General features: G+C 41.6%; 1 protein-coding gene across 4 annotated transcripts in view; it reads left to right on the top strand.

Annotated features, from left to right (window-relative positions):
• Positions 1–21,101, top strand: part of LOC104680928 (paternally-expressed gene 3 protein) — a 72,460-nt gene extending 51,359 nt beyond the window's left edge. For all 4 annotated transcript variants that reach the window (XM_030913358.1, XM_030913356.1, XM_030913357.1 and 1 more), the window contains 3 exons: positions 13,546–13,714; positions 16,189–16,284; positions 20,127–21,101. In XM_030913358.1, coding sequence (XP_030769218.1) covers positions 13,546–13,714; positions 16,189–16,284; positions 20,127–20,968 — 1,107 coding nt within the window. In that variant the 3' untranslated portion in view covers positions 20,969–21,101. The remainder of the gene's footprint in view (positions 1–13,545; positions 13,715–16,188; positions 16,285–20,126) is intronic.
• Positions 21,102–21,482: the final 381 nt, after the last annotated feature.

Genomic DNA, 21,482 nt, shown 5'->3' with positions numbered 1-21,482 from the left:
GAATGAAAAGAAATGAGCAAAGCCTCCAAGAAATATGGGACTATGTGAAAAGACCAAACCTACATTTGATTGGTGTACCTGAAAGTGATGGGAAGAATAAACCAAGTTGGAAAACACTCTTCAGGATGTTATCCAGGAGAACTTCCCCAACCTAGCAAGACAGGCCAACATTCAAATTCAGGAAATACAGCGAACAGCAAGCACAAAGATACTCCTTGAGAAGAGCAACTCCAAGACGCATAATTGTCGGATTCACCAAAGTTGAAATGAAGGAAAAGTTGTTAAGGGCAGCCAGAGAAAGGTCGGGTTACCCACAAAGGGAAACCCATCAGACTAACGCAGATCTCTCTGCAGAAACCCTACAAGCCAGAAGAGAGTGGGGGGTCAATATTCAACATTCTTAAGGAAAATAATTCAGAACTCAGGATTAAGAAACTCACTCAAAACCGCACGACTATATGGAAACTGAATAATCTGCTCCCGAATGACTCAGTAAATAACGAAATTAAGGCAGAAATAAATAAGTTCTTTGAAACCGATGAGAACAAAGACACAATGTACCAGCATATCTGGGACACAGCTAAAGCAGTGTTTAGAGGGAAATTTATAGCACTAAATGCCCACAGGAGAAAGCAGGAAAGATCTAAAATTGACACCCTAACATCACAATTAAAAGAAACAGAGAAGCAAGAGCAAGCAAATTCAGGAGCTAACAGAAGACAAGAAACAACTAAGATCAGAGCAGAACTGAAGGAGAGACACAAAACACCCTCCAAAAAATCAATGAATCCAGGAGTTGGTTTTTTGAAAAGATCAACAAAATTGACAGACCGCTAGCCAGACTAATAAAGAAGAAAAGAGAGAAGAATCAAATAGACACAATAAAAAACAATAAAGGGGATATCACCACTGACCCCACAGAAATACAAACTACCATCAGAGAATACTTTAAACACCTCTACACAAATAAACTAGAAAATCTAGAAGAAATGGATAAATTCCTGGACACATACACGCCACCCAAGACTAAACCAGGAAGAAGTCGAATCCCTGAATAGACCAATAACAAGTTCTGAAATTGAGGCAGTAATTAATAGCCTACCAACCAAAAAAAGCTCAGGACCAGACAGATTCACAGCCAAATTCTACCAGAGGTACAAAGAGGAGCTTGTACCATTCCTTCTGAAACTATTCTAAACAATAGAAAAAGAAGTTCATTTTATGAGGCCAGCGTCATCCGGATAGCAAAACCTGGCAGAGACAACCAAAAAAAGAAAATTTCAGGCCAATATCCTTCCTGAGGCAGGAGGATCACCTGAGGTCAGGAGTTCAAGACCAGCCTGGCCAACATGGTGAAACCCCATCTCTACTAAAAATACAAAAATTAGCTGGGCATGGTGGCACGTGCCTGTAATCCCAGCTACTTGGGAGGCTGAGACAGGAGGATCACTTGAACTGGGGAGGTGGAGGTTGCAGTGAGCCAAGATCACATTGCTGCACTCCAGCCTGGGTGAGAGTGAGACTCCAGGTCAAAAAAGAAAAAAAAGATTTTTAATAGACACATAACAAAATTTGATCTTCACAAAACCCTATGATACAAAAAGTATGATGACCATTTATATAGATAAAGGTCCAGATCAGAGATGTTACCTGTCTTGTCCAATGCAATTAAATAACAGTACAGGCCGTGTGCAGTGGCTCATACCTGTAACCCCAGCACTTTGGGAGGCCAAGGCGGGCGGATCACCTTAGGTCAGGAGTTCAAGACCAGCCTGGCCAAAATGGTGAAACCCCGTCTCTACTAAAAATACAAATATTAGCTGGGCGTGGTGACACACACCTGTAATCCCAGCTACTTGGGAGTAGCACGAGAATTGCTTGAACCCAGGAGGTGGAGGTTGCAGGGAGCTGAGATAGCACCACTTCACTCCAGCCTGGGTGACAGAGGGAGACTCTATCTCAGAAAACAAACAAGAAAAAAAAGAAAAAAACAGTACAGTACTTGAACCCAGGTCTCTGAACTGCCAGCCCAGTGCTCTTCCCACCCAACACACTATCCTTGAAATTGTCAAAGATTTCAGAAAACTCAGCCCCTTAAAACTTACTGAAATTCAAATTTAACTGGGCATGCTGAATTTTATCTGGCCATCCTATTTCAACTAAATTTTTGGATTTGGAGATTTGAGACAATAGGGTCCACTGGGAAGCATGGATAGGCTAGAATACCCCAGAATTTAAAAAAAAGGAAAGGTAATTATGTCCTACCATATATTTCCTCCAAAATAATGAATAATATTTTAATGAAATCATCAAACATAAAACTTTCTTCTCGTTATACAAGATTATACAAATGATTCTGGTAGTGTCATCATCTGTTTGTTTATTCACCAATGTCTACCGGTGTCAGGCTCTGTTTGAGGGAAAAAAGAATGTTCTTAGAACCATATAGGAGGTGCCAGAAAGTCACAGAGCAATTGAAAAGGGCCTTTTCCTTGAAAGTCATGTCATAGAACATGCATTCTTAAGGAGGATGATATTGCCTTCAAGGGGAAGAAAATTGGTTCTTGGGGATGAACACATACTATTCTTCTTATGTATATAGCACAGGCATACATACAGTACATACACAGATACACAGTATATTTGCAATATTAAAATGTATGGGGTACCGTGTGATTCCATTTTAATGAAATATCCAGAATCAGCAAATCCATGGAGACATAAAGTATGTTAGTGGTTGCCTAGGGCTTGGGGTAGAGGGTGGGAAGATGTTGGAGGGAAATGGAGAGTGACTGCTGGAAGGTACAGGGTTTCTTTTGGGGTGATGAAATGTTCTGAAACTTATTGGGGTGATGGTTGCACAATGCTGTGAATATGCTTAAAAACCCATTAAATCGCATACTCCAAATAGGTGACTTTTATAATACATAAATTAAATCTCAATAAAGCTGTTATTAAAAAAATAGACATACGGCACCTGTGGCCCCAGTTCCACCAACTGAATTAGAATCTGTGTTTAACAAGATCCCCAGGGGATTTGTGTGCACATTAAAATTGGAAGCATCCAATAACTGTGTATGTGAATCAATGCTAATTTACAATTGTTTGAAAAAGTATATCCATGCCAAGGACTGGAATGTACTTTGCAAAAATGAAATAGTGTAAATGAAGACAACCCCTTCTACCCACACAAAGGGTGTGGCTTACTGTAGGCCTTTAACAAATGGCAGCTCTTATAGGGATATGATACTGTTATGAGGTTTTCTGATTTTTTGTTTCAAAAATGTTCTCCAGTGTTCTTGTTAAGTCATGTTTTAGAAACCTAAAAGACAATAATGAAATTAATACACTCTGCTTTCTTTAGAACCAGAAAAAATTCATGGGGGTTGTGATTAGAAAAAAATGGTCTATAAAGATTGCTGGGGTGGAGGGAGCAAGATAAGGAAAAAAGGTTGAGAAGCAATGTTCTAGAATATCTGCTCCTGAGAGTAGCCCTCTGTCCCTACCTTGTCTGTGCCAGGGATTCCAAGCAAAGATGCCCCCGAGGGACTACCAAGGGAATATAAATAAGGAACTGGTCTGGGTGGATTATGACAAACAGGGGAGTGCCTGTCCCATATATAAGGGCAGCTGTGACTCAGCTTTTGCTGATGGTGCCCAGGTGAGAGTGTGTACCCAGGTCCCCAGATTTTCTAATGTTTTTAATCAGAAGTCACAAAACCAGTTAATAATGATATTTCCTAATTTTTTGGTGTTGGCAGCTAATACAAATTTTTTAAAAAGAGTAGAAGGACCACGCGAGCCAAATAAACCCATCTGAAGGAGCTGGGCAGCCAGTATGTGATCCCTAATTTAATCCAATGTTTGTTGATTTGCATAAATTTTTTAAAACTTTCAATTAAAACACAAAAGATGTGTATTAATAAAATGACTATCCTAGGCCGGGCGCGGTGGCTCAAGCCTGTAATCCCAGCACTTTGGGAGGCCGAGACGGGCGGATCACGAGGTCAGGAGATCGAGACCATCCTGGCTAACACGGTGAAACCCCGTCTCTACTAAAAATACAAAAAACTAGCCGGGCGTGGTGGCGGGCGCCTGTAGTCCCAGCTACTCGGGAGGCTGAGGCAGGAGAATGGCGGGAACCCGGGAGATGGAGCTTGCAGTGAGCCGAGATTGCGCCACTGCACTCCAGCCTGGGCAACAGAGCCAGACTCCGTCTCAAAAAAAAAAAAAAAAAAAAAAAAAAAAAAATGACTATCCTAGTCTTATGTAATCTTCTGATATTTGCCTTTTTATTTTTATAGTATCAAGCAATTTTATGTGTTTTATTGTAAAATTTTAGAGTGTAAATGACTTTAGAGATAATGTAATGGATCTCTTTATTTTAAAGATGAGACAATGAGAATCAAAGATTAATTAACCCATACCTCACAACTAGCTAATAGCAGAACTCAAAACTCCTTATTCCAGCATAGGTTTGTTCCCATAATTTTCTCTAATAGTTACAGAGAATGAGATGGAAAAAAGAAAGGAGGGTTGATTGACAGTTTATAGTAGGAAAACAGTTGGGAACAGTAAGAGAGCAGTCTTAAAAATGCTCTGGCTACCACATGACCACCATCGTTTAAAAAGGACGCTGTGACTGAGAAATCATGACCTACCATACAGTGATTCTTGAAATAGATACCTTTGCTACAACTAAATTCAGTTGTCTTATAGTGAATCAGGTAACATTTCTCTTTTAACAATTTTTATATATAATAATATTGATTATCCATTATATTCAAGGTATTATAGCATATTAACTGTATTAGTTAAGTAAAATAAAGCACAAGAAAAATGATTATGAAAAACTGAGATTGCTGTCTATTCTAAATATTTTGAGTCACAGACTCCTTTGAGAAACTTGGAATTTTTATCTTCCAGAAAGGTGCACATGTACTACAAAGCTCAGCCTTAAGAATCCTTGATTGCCAGGTTAAGACCTCAGCCTGACAATGTACCTTTGGTTTTGAATCATTTTTTTCATTGCCGAAGTATAACTGGAAACAAACAGAAAACTCATTAACTGCTATAACATTTTGAGCAAAATGGCTAGTAAGTTTTAATTTTCAATTTTTGTCATTAACTGTTTATGAAGACTGTTATTGGATTAGCATATTTGAGTGGGGAGATCCTATGCATTTTCTCATACGTGTTACAATTTTCTAGTTGGTAGATATTCAGATTTGCTAAGGAAGGTAAGTATCCTATTGCCTCAGGATAACGTTAGATTTGAAGAGGTCAGTCTATCTTTTTTTTTTTCCACTTTTATTTTAGAATCAGGGCACACATGTGCAGGTTTGTTACAAAGGTGTTTTACACAATGCTAAGATTTGGAGCATGAATGAATATGTCACTCAGGTACTAAGCATGGTACCCAATAAATGGCTTTTTCCAGCCCTTACTCCCCTCCCTCCCTGCCTCCTCTTGTATTCCCTAGTGTCTGTTGTCCCATTTTTTTTAGGACAACAGTTAACTACTTTTATTATTTTTAGTATTTTAATATTACCTACAATATTCTTAAAATTAAGTAGAGTTTTTTACAGCTTTGACCTTTCAGATATTTCACATTCTAATTTGTTGGCAATTCTTTCTCTTTTTTTTACTATACTTTTATGTTCTAGGGCACATGTGCACAGCGTGCAGGTTTGTTCCATATGTATACATGTGCCAGGTTGGTGAGCTGCACCCATCAACTCATCATTTACATTAGGTATTTCTCCTAATGCTATCCCTCCCCTCTACCCCCACCCCACAACAGGCCCCAGTGTGTCATGTTCCCCTTTCTGTGTCCAAGTGATCTCATTGTTCAATTCCCACCTGTGAGTGAGAACATGCAGTGTTTGTTTTTTGTCCTTGCGATAGTTCGCTGAGAATGATGGTTTCCAGCTTCATCCATGTCCCTACAAAGGACATGAACTCATCCTTTCTTATGACTGCATAGTATTCCATGGTATATGTGTGCCACACTTTCTTAATCCAGTCTATCATTGGTGGACATTTGTGTTGGTTCCAAGTCTTTGCTATTGTGAATAGTGCCACAATAAACATACGTGTGCATGTGTCTTTATAGCAGCACACCTTCTGGGTATATACTCAGTATCCTTTGGTATATACCCAGTAATGGGATGGCTGGGTCAAATGGTATTTCTAGTTCTAGATCCTTGAGGAATCACCACACTGTCTTCCGCAATGGTTGAACTAGTTTACAGTCTCACCAACAGTGTAAAAGTGTTCCTGTTTCTCCACATCCTCTCCAGCACCTGTTGTTTCCTGACTTTTTAATGATCGCCATTCTAACTGGTATGAGATGGTATCTCATTGTGGTTTTGATTGGCATTTCTGTGATGGCAGTGATGGTGAGCATTTTTTCATGTGTCTGTTGGCTGCATAAATGTCTTCTTTTGAGAGGTGTCTGTTCATATCCTTTGCCCACTTTTTGATGGAGTTGTTTGTTTTTTTCTTGTAAATTTGTTTAAGTTTTTTGTAGATTCTGGGTATTAGCCCTTTGTCAGATGAGTAGATTGCAAAAATTTTTTCCCATTCTGTAGGTTGCCTGTTCACTCCGACGGTAGCTTCTTTTGCTGTGCAGAAGCTCTTTAGTTTAATTAGATCCCATTTGTCCATTTTGGCTTTTGTTGCCATTGCTTTTGGTGTTTTAGACATGAAGTCCTTGCCCATGCCTGTGTCCTGAATGGTATTGCCTAGGTTTTCTTCTAGGGTTTTTATGGTTTTAGATCTAACATTTAAGTCTTTAATCCATCTTGAATTAATTTTTGTATAAGGTATAAGGAAAGGATCCAGTTTCAGCTTTCTACATATGGCTAGCCAGTTTTCCCAGCACCATTTATTAAAGAGGGAATCCTTTCCCCATTTCTTGTTTTTGTGAGGTTTGTGAAAGATCAGATGGTTGTAGATGTGTGGTCTTATTTCTGAGGGCTCTGTTCTGTTCCATTGGTCTATATGTCTGTTTTGGTACCAGTACCATGCTGTTTTGGTTACTGTAGCCTTGTAGTATAGTTTGAAGTTAGGTAGCGTGATGTCTCCAGCTTTGTTCTTTTAACTTAGGATTGTCTTGGCAACGCGGGCTCTTTTTTGGTTCCATATGAACTTAAAAGTAGTTTTTTCCAATTCTGTGAAGAAAGTCTTTGGTAGCTTGATGGGGATGGCATTGAATCTGTAAATTACCTTGGACAGTATGGCCATTTTCACGATACTGATTCTTCCTATCCATGAGCATGGAATGTTCTTCTATTTGTTTGTGTCCTCTTTTATTTCCTTGAGCAGTGGTTTGTAGTTCTCCTTGAAGAGGTCCTTCACATCCCTTGTAAGGTGGATTCCTAGGTATTTTATTCTCTTTGAAGCAATTGTGAATGGGAGTTCACTCATGATTTGGCTCTCTGTCTGTTACTGGTGTATAAGAATGCTTGTGATTTTTGCATATTGATTTTGTATCCTGAGACTTTGCTGAAGTTGCTTATCAGCTTAAGGAGATTTTGGGCTGAGATGATGGGGTTTTCTAGATATACAATCATGTCGTCTGCAAACAGGGACAATTTGACTTCCTCTTTTCTTACTTGAATATCCTTTATTTCTTTCTCCTGCCTGATTGCCCTGGCCAGAACTTCCAACACTGTGTTGAATAGGAGTGGTGAGAGAGGGCATCCCTGTCTTGTGCCAGTTTTCAAAGGGAATGCTTCCAGTTTTTTCCCATTCAGTATTATATTGACTGTGGGTTTGTCATAAATAGCTCTTATTATTTTGAGATACATCCCATCAATACCTAATTTATTGAGAGTTTTTAGCATGAAGGGCTGTTGACTTTTGTCAAAGGCCTTTTCTCCATCTGTTGAGATAATCATGTGGTTTTTGTCTTTGGTTCTGTTTATATGCTGGATTACGTTTATTGATTTGTATATGCTGAACGAGCCTTGCATCCCAGGGATGAAGCCCACTTGATCATGGTGGATAAGCTTTTTGATGTGCTGCTGGATTCGGTTTGCCAGTATTTTATTGAGGGTTTTTGCATCGATGTTCATCAGGGATATTGGTCTAAAATTCTCTTTTTTGTTGTATCTCCGCCAGGCTTTGTTATCAGGGTGATGCTGGCCTCATAAAATGAGTTAGGGAGGATTCCCTCTTTTTCTATTGATTGGAATAGTTTCAGAAGGAATGGTACCAGCTCCTCCTTGTACCTCTGGTAGAATTCAGCTGTGAATCTGTCTGGTCCCAGACTTTTTTTGGTTGGTAAGCTATTAATTATTGCCTCAATTTCAGAGCCTGTTATTGGTCTATTCAGAGATTCAACTTCTTCCTGGTTTAGTCTTGGGAGGGTATACGTGTCCAGGAATTTATCCATTTCTTCTAGATTTTCTAGTTTATTTGCTTAGAGGTGTTTATAATATTCTCTGATGGTAGTTTGTATTTCTGTAGGATCAGTGGTGATATCCCTTTATCATTTTTTATTGTGTCTATTTAATTCTTCTCTCTTTTCTTCTTTATTAGTCTTGCTAGCGGTCTATCAATTTTGTTGATCTTTTCCAAAAACCAGCTCCTGGATTCATTGATTTTTTGAAGGGTTTTTGGTGTCTCTATCTCCTTCAGTTCTGCTCTGATCTTAGTTATTTCTAGCTTTTGAATTTGTTTGCTCTTGCTTCTCTGTTTCTTTTAATTGTGATGTTAGGGTGTCAATTTTAGATCTTTCCTGCTTTCTCTTATGGGCACTTAGTGCTATAAATTTCTCTCTACACACTGCTTTAAATGTTTCCCAGAGATTCTGGTATGTTGTATCTTTGTTCTCATTGGTTTCAAAGAACATCTTTATTTCTGCCTTCATTTCGTTATGTACCCAGTAGTCATTCAGGAGCAGGTTGTTCAGTTTCCATGTAGTTGAGTGGTTTTGAGTGAGTTTCTTAATCCTGAGTTCTAGTTTGATTGCACTGTGTTCTGAGAGACAGTTTGTTATAATTTCTGTTCTTTTACATTTGCTGAGGAGTGCTTTACTTCCAACTATGTGGTCCATTTTGGAATAAGTGCAATGTGGTGCTGAGAAGAATGTATATTCTGTTGATTTGGGGTGGAGAGTTCTGTAGATATCTATTAGGTCCGCTTGGTGCAGAGATGAGTTCAATTCCTGGATATCCTTATTAAAATTCTGTCTCATTGATCTGTCTAATGTTGACAGTGGGGTGTTAAAGTCTCCATTATTATTGTGTGGGAGTCTAAGTCTCTTTGTATGTCTCTAAGGACTTGCTTTATTAATCTTGGTGCTCCTGTATTGGGTGCATATATATTTAGGATAGTGAACTCCTCTTGTTGAATTGATCCCTTTACCATTATGTAATGGCCTTCTTTGTCTCTTTTGATCTTTGTTGGTTTAAAGTCTGTTTTATCAGAGACTAGGATTGCAACCCCTGCCTTTTTTTGTTTTCCATTTGCTTGGTCGATCTTCCTCCATCCCTTTATTTTGAGCCTATGTGTGTCTCTGCATGTGAGATGGGTCTCCTGAATACAGCACACTGATGGGTCTTGACTCTTTATCCAATTTGCCAGTCTGTGTCTTTTAATTGGAGCATTTAGCCCATTTACACTTAAGGGTAATGTCATTATGTGTGAATTTGATCCTGTCATTATGATGTTAGCTGGTTGTTTTGCTTGTTAGTTGATGCAGTTTCTTCCTAAGCATTGATGGTCTTTACAATTTGGCATGTTTTTCCAGTGGCTGATACCGGTTGTTCCTTTCCATGTTTAGTGCTTCCTTCAGGAGCTCTTGTAGGGCAGGCCTGGTGGTGACACAATCAGCACTTGCTTGTCTGTAAAGGATTTTATTTCTCCTTCCCTTATGAAACTTAGTTTGGCTGGATATGAAATTCTGGGTTGAAAATTCTTTTCTTTAAGAATGTTGAATGTTGGTCCCCACTCTATTCTGGCTTGTAGAGCTTCTGCTGAGAGGTCCGCTGTTAGTCTGATGGGCTTCATTTGTGTATAACCTGACCTTTCTCTCTGGCTGCCCTTAACATTTTTTCCTTCTTTTCAACTTTGGTGAATCTGACAATTTTGTGTCTTGGAGTTGCTCTTCTCAAGGAGTATCTTTGTGGCGTTCTCTGTAGTTTCTGAATTTGAATGTTGGCTTGCCTTGCTAGGTTGGGGAAGTTCTCCTGGATAATATCCTACAGAGTGTTTTCCATCTTGGTTCCATTCTCCCCGTCACTTTCAGGTACACCAATTAGACGTAGATTTGGTCTTTTCACATAGTCCCATATTTCTTGGAGGCTTTGTTCATTTCTTTTTACTTTTTTTTTCTCTAAACTTCTCTTCTCGCTTCATTTCATTCTTTAATCTTCAGTCACTGATACCCTTTCTTCCAGTTGATTGAATCGGCTACTGAAGCTTGTGCATTCGTCACATAGTTCTCATGCCATGGTTTTCAACTCCATCGGGCCATTTAAGGACTTCTCTACACTGGTTATTCTAGTTAGCCATTCGTCTAATCTTTTTTCAAGATTTTTAGCTTCTTTGCGATGGGTTCGAACTTCCTCCTTTAGCTTGGAGAAGTTTGATCGCCTGAAGCCTTCTTCTCTCAACTCGTCAAAGTCATTCTCCGTCCAGCTTTGTGCCATTGCTGGCAAGGAGCTGCATTCTTTTGGAGGGGAAGAGGTGCTCTAATTTTTAGAATTTTCAGCTTTTCTGCTCTGTTTTTCTCCCATCTTTGTGGTTTTATCTACCTTTGGTCTTTGATGATGGTGACATACGGATGGGGTTTTGGTGTGGATGTCCTTTCTGTTTATTAGTGTTCCTTCTAACAGTGAGGACCCTCAGCTGCAGGTCTGTTGGAGTTTGCTGGAGGTCCACTCCAGACCCTGTTTGCCTGGGTATCACCCGCGGAGGCTGCAGAACAGCGAACATTGCTGAACAGCAAATGTTGCTGCCAATCCTTCCTCTGGAAGCTTTGTCTCAGAGGGGCACCCAGCTGTATGAGGTATCAATTGGCCCCTGCTGGGGTCTCCCAGTTAGGTTACTCGGGGGTCAGGGACCCACTTGAGGAGGCAGTCTGTCCGTTCTCAGACTCAAACTCCGTGCTGGGAGAACCACTACTCTCTTCAAAGCTGTCAGACAGGGACATTTAAGTCTGCAGAGGTTTCTGCTGCCTTTTATTTGGCTGTGCCCTGCCCCCGGAGGTGAAGTCTGCAGAGGCAGGCAGGTCTGCTTGAGCTGTGGTGGGCTCCACCCAGTTCGAGCTTCCCGGCCGCTTTGTTTACGTACTCAAGCCTCAGCAATGGCGGGTGCCTGTACCCCAGCCTCGCTGCCGCCTTGCAGTTCGATCTCAGACTGCTGTGCTAGGAATGAGCGAGGCTCCATGGGCATGGGACTCTCCAAGCCAGGTGCGGGATATAATCTCCTGGTGTGCCATTTGCTAAGACCATTGGAAAAGCACAGTATTAGGGTGTGAGTGACCCAATTTTCCAGGTGCCATCTGTCACAGCTTTGCTTGTCTAGGAAAGGGAATTCCCTGAACCCCTGCATTCCTGTGATGCCTCGCCCTGCTTCGGCTCACGCTCGGTGTGCTGCACCCCCTGTCCTGCACCCACTGTCCAACAAGCCCCAGTGAGATGAACCCGGTACCTCAGTTGGAAATGCAGAAATCACCTGTCTTCTGCCTGTTGTCCCATTTTAATGACCGTGTGAACCCAGTGTTTAGCTCCCACTAATAAGTGAGAACACGTGGTATTTGGTTTTCTGTTTCTGCGTTAGTTTGCTTAGGATAATGGTTTCCAGTTGCATCTGTGTTGCTGCAGAGGACGTGATTTTGTTCTTTTTTTGGCTGCATAGCATTCAGTGGTGTATACACACCTCATTTTCTTTATCCAGTCCACTGTAGATGGGCAGTTGGGTTGATTCCATGTCTTTGCTTCTGTGAACAGTGCTGTGATGAACATATGAGTGCATGTGTCTTTTTGGTAGGATGGCTTATTTTCCTTTGGGTATATGGTATCTGCCTTTTAAATTCAACCTTAGGCTATCAAGATTGTTATATATAACTGTAGTTAATTGATTTCTGTTGTTGTTGTTGTTGTTGTTGTTGTTGTTGTTGTTGAGACGGAGTCTTGCTCTGTCGCCCAGGCTGGAGCGCAGTGGCATGATCTCGGCTCACTGCAAGCTCCGCCTCCCGAGTTCACACCATTCTCCTGCCTCAGCCTCCTGAGTAGCTGGGACTACAGGCATCTGCTACCACGTCCGGCTAATTTTTTGTATTTTTAGTAGAGACGGGGTTTCACCCTGTTAGCCAGAAGGGTCTCGATCTCCTGACCTCGTGATCCGCCCGTCTCGGCCTCCCAAAGTGCTAGGATTACAGGCGTGAGCCACCATGCCTGGCCAGTTAATTGATTTCTATTGCTAGAATACTATTTCATTGTATGGCTATACCATATTTATCTCTTCTACTGTTAATGAATGTTTGGGTTATTTCCAGATTTTGGATGTTCCAAACATGCCATTATAAACATACCTACCCATCCATGTCGTTAAGTACACATGAGCAAATATACCTAGGAATAGAATTTTGGGGTTAAATAGAGATGAGAAGGGTGGTTATCAGAGGCTGGGAAGGGTAGTTGGGGGCCTGGAGGGAGGTGGAGATGGCTAACGAGTACAAAAAAAAAGTAGAAAGAATGAATAAGACCTACTATTGATAACACAGTAGGGAGTCTATAATCAATAATAACTTAATTGTACATTTTAAAATAACTTAGAGTGTAACTGGATTGTTTGTAACTCAAAGGATAAATGCCTAAGGGGATGGATACCCCATTCCGCAGGATGTGCTTATTCCACATTGCCTGCCTGTATCAAAGCACCTCATGCACCCCAGAAGTATATACAAGTACTATGTACCCACAAAAATTTTTAAAAATTAAAAAAAGAATTTCTGGATCAAAAGTGGTTTTCCAATTTACATTTCCCTTAGCATCTCCAGTGGATCCATGTTTTATATAATACTTGGTATTGTCCCACTTCTTAATTTTTACTCAATTACTTAATTTTTACCCAATACTTAATTGAATGGGTATAAAATGGTATTTTGTCATTTTGATTTTCATCTCCTTGTTTATTAACAAGATTGAATATTTCTTCATGTTACAAGCACTTTGTTTTACAGGTGGGACCCTGAGGCTTAACCTACCCAAACTCACAAAGAACCAGAGCCAGGACTCTGATTCCTGAGGCTGAGGTATATTGCTGAGCTTTTAAGTATTTGCATGCTTGCATTCTATCTTTATAAAGTGGCTTCAAAGGCTATTTCCCCCTCAGCCCAAATCTGTAGTAATTAGCAACAGGAACCGTTTCAGTTAATGTTCCCACTTCTCTCAGACTCTAAGACAAAGCAAGATGCAATGCCCGGTGCCTATGGCTCTGCATTAGAGCACGTGGAAGCTCTCTGCTGGTCTGAATGCCTGCATCATGTTCAGTCCTCTCATCACATTCCTTCTTCTCTCTCTGGGATAGTTCCTGGACTTCAAACACTTAGGAGCATTTCTGGTGTTTGAGGAGTTGGTGACCTTTGAGGACGTGTTTGTGGACTTCAGCCCGGAGGAATTAAGCTCCCTTAGTGCTGCTCAGAGAAACCTCTACAGGGAGGTGATGCTGGAGAATTACCGGAACCTGGTATCCCTGGGTAAGTGTGCCTTCTCCACAGGACTTGGTTTCTTCCCACTAGAGCAGTGGCTCTCAACTCCTTTGTGTCCTCTCATCAGTAATGGCGGTTCAGCATGTCAGTGAGTCTCAACCCAGGTCAGAGGCAATATTTTAATATTTGAATATCAAATTCACTGTTCATTATAAAATAGCTAACATTTCTTGAGCACTACATACGTGTCAGGCACTTGTGTAAGTGTTTTACATATTCCAACTCCTTGAATCCCCTCACTAGTCCTATGAGGGGGAGGTATGCTTATCGTCGTTATTATCGACATTTTTAACGTTGAGGACACTGAGTCGTTGAAAGGTTAAATTACTTGTCAAAAGCTGGGATTTAACCCCAAGCAGACTCCAGAATCTGCTGTCTTAAACTCTGATGTGCTACCTGACGGGGGTTTGCTCCACCAGTTCTCAGCACAATGGAAGGCTCGAAATGATGTTTATTGAATGAGCGAAGGAATTGCTAAAAATTCCAGGAGCTCCAAAGACTTCTACTGGCTTGAGTTTTAACAGTCAGAGGTTGCCAATCTCTCTTTACATGCAGAGGCAAAATTGTTTTACCTGTTCTCACAGGTAAAGTTGAAAGTGAAAAGTGAAAAGTTGATGTTGCCGGTGCCAAGATCCTTTTTCAGTGGCTTTTTGGGAGGCTTGAGGTCTCCTGAAAAACAGAATCCGAAACAAACACTGTTCCACTGGCCGTAACCTGGTGAAGTCAGAGACCTGGTGAGAAAACACACACATCCTACCTCAACCCTAGCACAGGGATGCATACGTTTAACTCTGGTTCTTGTCGGTTACCAGGAAGTACATTTTCCAGCATATTTTACACTCTTCTCTGGCTTACCATATTTTATGACTTAAAATAGAGGGAATAGTATCAAAATAGAGGAAATAAATTAATTTTATCTTTCCAGCTCTTATGCAGTGACCTGGAGGCATTTCTATCTTGTGAGCCCTTGGCTTCTTTAACACTAAAGGTTTCGTGTTAATAGCAATCTTATATGTCACCTGGGACATTGTCTTCCTAAGTATGGAATGAGTACAGTGGGCTAAATAGAAGATTATTTTAGGCAGTACATGGACAGCATGACATAATCCTTCAATCTGTTGGTGAGAAAAAAGTTCTTCTAATTTTCTTTTAAGCCTTCTGACTCTATCAAGTAGAGAATATCAGTTTGGTGTTAGCATGTCTATCTTGTTATTCTTCCATTTTAGCAAAGAGAGAGCAGACATCAAACCCTGAGTGTTAGATAGGCAACAGAAGCTAGCTAGCACTCAATAACCTTAGTTTCTGTTATATTTACCATGATGTTACCTTCCATTTTTGTGTGTGTGTATGTGAGTGACATTGGTTTCCATTTATAGGGTTGATATAAAGCTTCCATTGAAAATAAGCATATTGGCCAGGCGCAGTGGCTTATGCCTGTAATCCCAGCACTTTGGGAGGCGGAGGTGGGTGGTTCATTTGAGGTCAGGAGTTCAAGACCAGCCTGGCCAACATGGTGAAACCTCATCTCTACTAAAAATATGAAAAATTAGCTGGGTAGTCCCAGCTACTGGACAGGCTGAGGCAGAAGAATCACTTGAACCTGGGAGTCAGAAGCTGCAGTGAGCCGAGATTGCACTGCACTCTAGCCTGGGTGACAGAGCGAGACTCTGTCTCAAAAAATAAAAAATAAAAAATAAAATAAGTGTATTTAACAAGAAAGGTGATCTAAAGAAAAACATTAAATAAATACTGAATACGACTATAAATGGCACATAGAAATGCCAGAATGCAAGGGTCATTCATTAACTCGTCAGTGAATTCAGATGTACAAGGCCTGGTATAGGCATTGGGGTTACCAAATAGATGACATTTCCCATTCTCATGGATGTTACGTTTGAGTGGAGAGAGTCAGACAGTAGACAAATAGATAATAATTTGGTGTGCAAATGATAGAAGTTTGGGAAACAAGGAACTAAGGGAGGGGGAGGAGCAGCACTTCAAGACCTTTAAAGAGGCAGTGGACGTTATCCCAGGAAGGAAAAGAACCAAACTGTTGACTTTTTGAGCAGCTACGTCAGATTGTTGGTGCTGAAGTGTAGAGCTCAGCACACTGCCCTCATGCCCCCTTTTTAGTCTTCACAGCAGAGTTGTTCAACCTTGGCGCTCTTGACGTGGGGCCAGATCGTTCTGGGTTGTGGGGCTGTCTTGCAGAATGTTGAGCCATGTCCCTGCCTCCAGCCATACTAGACACCAGGAACCCCTCCCTCTGCTCCCACAGTTGTGACGACCAAAGATACCTCCATACATTCTAGATGTCCCTTGGGGGTAAAATCTCTATAGGCTGGAAACAGGCTTCATTTCACTCCTGCAAGAGTTTATTCCTTCCTTATTACCCCAGAGTCTTTGGGACCCCGGGTTGGGAGTTACTGAAACCCTGAGTTCTGAATCTTCCTCTCCAACAGGGTACCAATTCTCTAAACCTGACATTATCTCACGCCTGGAAGCGGAGGAATCACATGCAATGGTGACAGATAGCAGACATACAGTGATTTGTCAAGGTGAGTAGTGAGGGGGAAGCCCGGGGTGTAGGAGGGGGGACCAGGAAATGCTAGTCAGGGAGCTTTCCTCAAAGACCCCTGGGCCAGGGAGAAGGCTGGTAGGTGCTCTCACCTCAGGGCCTCTTTCTCCTCAGTACTCCCCTTCATCTTTCTGGAGCTCATCTCTTCCTGCAACATCAGTTCCTCTCCTGCTCAGTTCCAGGGTGGCCAGTGTCCTTTTACTCTTGTGTTCCAGCCCTTCCATTCACTCATGCTTTTCTCGTTGCAGCTAGAAATCATAGATCTTTCCTTTTTAACTGAGACAAACAAAAAACCCTGGCCTGATACCACTTGTCTTTCTCACTGCCCTCCCACTTTCCCTCACATCAGCTCCTCAGACTTGTTGACATCCAGAGGCTCCCTTCCCTTTTCTTCTTAACCCCCACCCTCTGGTTTCCATCCCACTACTTCTGCCAACGTAGACACACGTATACGCTCTTTTCTGAAAGTTCCACAAAAGGTTCCCACTAGCATCCTTATGGTTCTGGAACCATAGACTTCACATCCTCCAAACTCTGTGGCTACAGTCTAATAACACTTACCATCTTCATGAAATCCCCTTCTTTGAATTGGGTCACTATGTGCATCAACTGGGATCACTGTTGTCCTTAGTTGTAGTTAACAGAAAACCGACACCCAAACTAGCTAAAGTCATAGAGGGATTATTAGCCTATAGTACTGATCAGCTGGCCTGTATTCAGGGACCCAGTGAAGTCATCGAAGACCTAGTTTCATTTTCTCCTTCTACTCTGGCTTCAACTCTGACAATAAATCCTAGATGCATTTTTTTATTGTTGTTCGTGTACAAAGAAGGAGCAAGAAAGAGCTGGTGTGTCCAAGCTGCATTCTCAAGAGAGAAGAAACATCTTTTCCAGCTCTCCTGATTTTTCATTGTTCCATATCGGGTTGTATCCCTTTCCTGAACTAGTAGCTGTGTCCAGTACAGTGCTGATTGACACAGCCCTCCTCCACCTTTTTCTGTGTGAGTGGAAAAGGGATGTCCAAACAAAATGCAAGAAGTTACCAGGAAGACTCCTCTCTGTTTCTTTCATTGTCTTCTCTTCTTTCCCTACTGTGGCTTCTTCATTCATTCAGTCATCCCATAGATATTTATCAGGCTTCTGTGGTGGAGAGGGTACTGTCTTAGCATCTGTGGATACAATAATGAACAAGACAGGCAAATCTCTTCCTTCATAGAGCTTGCATTCTAATGGAAGCAGTAGTTTTAAAAAATAGACAAATAATAACTGAGTGTAAAGCAGATACAGAATGAGATATGGGAGGCTGTTTAAGATGGAATAGTCAGAGAAGGCCTCACTGTGGAAGACTTGAATGAGATTTCTACCCATGTAGAAATCTTGAGGAAGACTGTTACAGGCAGAGCAAACAGCAAATGCGAGGACCCTGAGATTGGAATGAGCTTGGGTGTTCCAAAAACAGGAAGAAGGGCAATATGGTCTGAGTTAAGTGGAAGATAGAAGATGAGATCACAGAGATAGTCAGGGGCCAGCCCACTTAGGAATATGTTAAAGAATTTTGTTATAAGTGAGATGCGAAGATGGTGGGAAGTTTTGAGCAGGGAAATGAGGTAGTGTTATTGACATTTTAGAACTTTGCTGTCCAATGTGGTAGACAATAGGCACATGTGGCTACTTACATTTACACTAGTAAGAATTACATAAAATTTAAAATTTAGTTCCTCAGTCACACAAGCCACATGGCAAGCATTTGATAGCCACATGTGACTAACGGCTACTGTGCTGGACAGCAAAAGTGTAGACCATTTCCGTCAGCACTGGGAGTTCTACTGGGCAGTGCTATTCTAGCAAGATCTATCTGGTTGTCCTATGGAGAACGGGCTTTAAGAGGAAAAGCCAGAGAAACCAGTTCAAGAGGCCATTGAAGTCCACCAGGCTAAAGATGATGGAGGCTGAGGCTATGGTTGTAGAGTGGCAAGGTTTGAGGTATTCCCTGAAAGGAGAACTGGCAGACCATGCTGAAATATTGGATGTACAGCAGGGTGAGGAAAACAGAAGAGCCAGTGAGGACTAGGTGTTCTCTATTCTTCCGTTCTTGAGTGTTCTCTTCAAAGACCACTTCCTAAAAGAGTCAATCCATTGTGATGGGCCCAGCTATCCCTCTTTTCCTGATGACTTCCTAAGCCGTGTTCTGGCTCTGCTGTTTTACCTGTACTCTGTTCACATACTTTGAGTGTCTGCCAGGATGCAACCACTGTGTTCATCACCTCTCACCACAGTCTTATACTTGACTCCCTTGGCTTCAGTATTTTTCCTACCAGAGAGTTGCCTTTATAAAGCATGGACTTTTTTATCAGCTTCTTATCTCCGTCAAGATAAAATTCAAACTTTTAGCAAAACACTGAAGTTCCTCCCAGTCTGGCCTGAAATTTGCATCCCAGCCTCATCTACAGATCTTGCAACTAAAATCCTGTTTCTAGCTCCCCAGGACTGTATACTTTCACAGTTCTATAGCTTAGCTCAGGCTGTTTTATATAAACTCACCCCCCTTCCCCGTTTGCTGAGGCCAAATGCTGTCCCCTCCACTAATCATTTCCTGTTCCTAAGTGGAGTCAGTTCCCCATCTCTGCTCCTGTCGTCATTTATAGTCCGATTAGAGTCCCTTTTACAGACCTCTGACCCATCTGGCTAGATAATGCCTTGCACAAAACAGGCATTTAATAAATACTGAATTAAAGGGAATTGGTTGGCAGTGTAGATTGGGGTAAAACAAGAGATTTGGAGCTAAGAAAGGAGAATCTTTATTTAATTCTGAACAAGAGGTTGTTGACCTGTTTACTCCAGTGTCTCCTCAGTAGTCCTGAAGAACCACAGTAATAGGTGTTCTAAAAAAAAAAATGTTTCATGGCAAGATCAGTTTATGAAATGCCACATTCTGTGCCTTCCCTTTTTGGGGTTTGAGGTGCATATTAAAAGTTCTGAATCCTACAGGAATGAAATCTGCTTGATTTCTTGATTTGTGTCATACAACATTTCCCAAATTAACTTGACAATGGAACCCCCTTCATGGTATTTGTTTTTCAGAATATTAGCGATCTGCCAAACATGGTTTGGAAAATGCTGGCAAACCCCAACCCCAGCTCTTTCTCTGATTTCTGCTCATTCTAACTCTGTACATTTGTGGCATCTTTTTGACACGCCATCCTCCTGGATATTTTTTCTGCTGCTTCCTCACTCTTCCTTGCTTACTGTCTTTTCTTTTTCTTTCTTTCTTTTTTTCTTTTCTGAGACAGTCTCACTCTGTCGTCCAGGCTGCAGTGCTGTGGGTGAATCCCAGGTTCAAGTGATTCTCCTGCCTCAGCCTCCTGAGCAGCTGGGATGACAGGCACTTGCCACCACGCCCAGCTAATTTTTTGTATTTTTAGTAGAGACGGTTTCACAATGTTGGCCAGGATGATCTCAATCTCTTCACCTTGTGATCTGCCCACCTTGGCCTCCCAAGGTGCTGGAATTACAGGTGTCAGCCACTGTGCCTGGCCACTTACTGTCCTTTCTGTCCTTTTCCTGTTTTCTCTTTAGGTTTTCAGAAAACTCTCAACCTCCATAAGATCCGTTACCCTTGGTCTCTTTATTTCTATTATATTGGTATGTCTCTCTGAGTAAAAAGAATAGAGGAATTTTTACTTTTTTTTTTTTTTTAGATTAGGAAAAAGAGACCTGAAACCAAAGCACTAACTCCAGGGCAAAGCCTGCCTATGGAAATGTCATTACTGGGGGCAGGAAAGGGTAATTTAGCAGCAGGTAACTTCTGGCATGTCTCTGCAGGAGAGTCTCATGACAATCCATTGGAATCACACCAGGGCAACCAAGAGAAACTTTTGAGTCCTATAACAATGAATGACCCCAAGACCCTCACTCAGGAAAGAAGCTGTGGCAGTGATGAATTTAAGAGAAGCTCTAATCTTAGTGAACAATCCAAGGATCCTCTAGGAAAGGATCCCCAGGAAGACACTGCTCCTGGAATATGTACAAGTCCCCAGTCAGCTTCCCAAGATAACAAACACAACAGATGTGAATTTTGCAAACGAACCTTTAGTACTCAAGTAGCCCTTGGGAGACACAAACAGATCCATACTGGGAAGAAACCCTATGAATGTAAACAGTGTGGTAAAGCCTTCTATCTCATGCCACACCTCAACAGACATCAGAAGACCCATTCTGGCAGGAAGCCTTCTGGCTGCAATGAAGGTAGAAAGCCTTCCATCCAGTATGCGAATCTCTGTGAACGTGTAAGAATTCATAGTCAGGAGGACTACTATGAATGTTTTCAGTGCGGCAAAGCTTTTCTCCAGAATGTGCATCTTCTTCAACATCTCAAAGCCCATGAGGCAGCAAGAGTCCTTTCTCCTGGGTTGTCCCGCAGCAAGACATACTTAATTCGTTATCAGCGGAAACATGACTACGTTGGAGAGAGAGCCTGCCAGTGTTGTGACTGCGGCAGAGTCTTCAGTCGGAATTCACATCTCATTCAGCATTATAGAACTCACACTCAAGAGAGGCCTTACCAGTGTCGGCTGTGTGGGAAATGTTTCGGCCGACCCTCATACCTCACTCAACATTATCAATTCCATTCTCAAGAGAAAACTCTTGCGTCCAATCACTGTTGAGAAACCTTCAGTCACGGCACACACGTTTCTCAACATTTTTGGCTTCATCCTAGAAAGAGTGTTCTGAATGTGAGAAGGCCTTTCACTAGCCCCCACACCCTTTTAACAACTTGAAAATTCATCAAAGTGTGGTTAAAAAAAAGTGTTGCAAGGATGTAGGAAAACCTTTTTCCAAGGGGGGATTCCTCACATGTCACACAGGTGAAAAGCTTACGAAGAATATTTTGGTTGCATAGGAAAATAGCTAATAGATTTTACCTTTTTCAGTGTTATTCATCATGAGGGAGGATTGCCCTCATTTCTTTTTTTTTTTTTTTTGAGACTGAGTCTCGCTCTGTCGCTCAGGCTGGAGTGCAGTGGTGCAATCTCGGCTCACTGCAAGCTCCGCCTCCCGGGTTCCCGCCATTCTCCTGCCTCAGCCTCCCGAGTAGCTGGGACTACAGGCATCCACCACCGCGCCCGGCTGATTTTTTGTATTTTTAGTAGAGACGGGGTTTCACCGTGTTAGCCAGGA

Source organism: Rhinopithecus roxellana, chromosome 12, assembly GCF_007565055.1.
Source record: "Rhinopithecus roxellana isolate Shanxi Qingling chromosome 12, ASM756505v1, whole genome shotgun sequence".
In the NCBI taxonomy this organism is placed as follows: domain Eukaryota; kingdom Metazoa; phylum Chordata; class Mammalia; order Primates; family Cercopithecidae; genus Rhinopithecus; species Rhinopithecus roxellana.
Note: the sequence above shows the minus strand (reverse complement) of the source record. Positions and strands in the feature narration are given on the sequence as shown.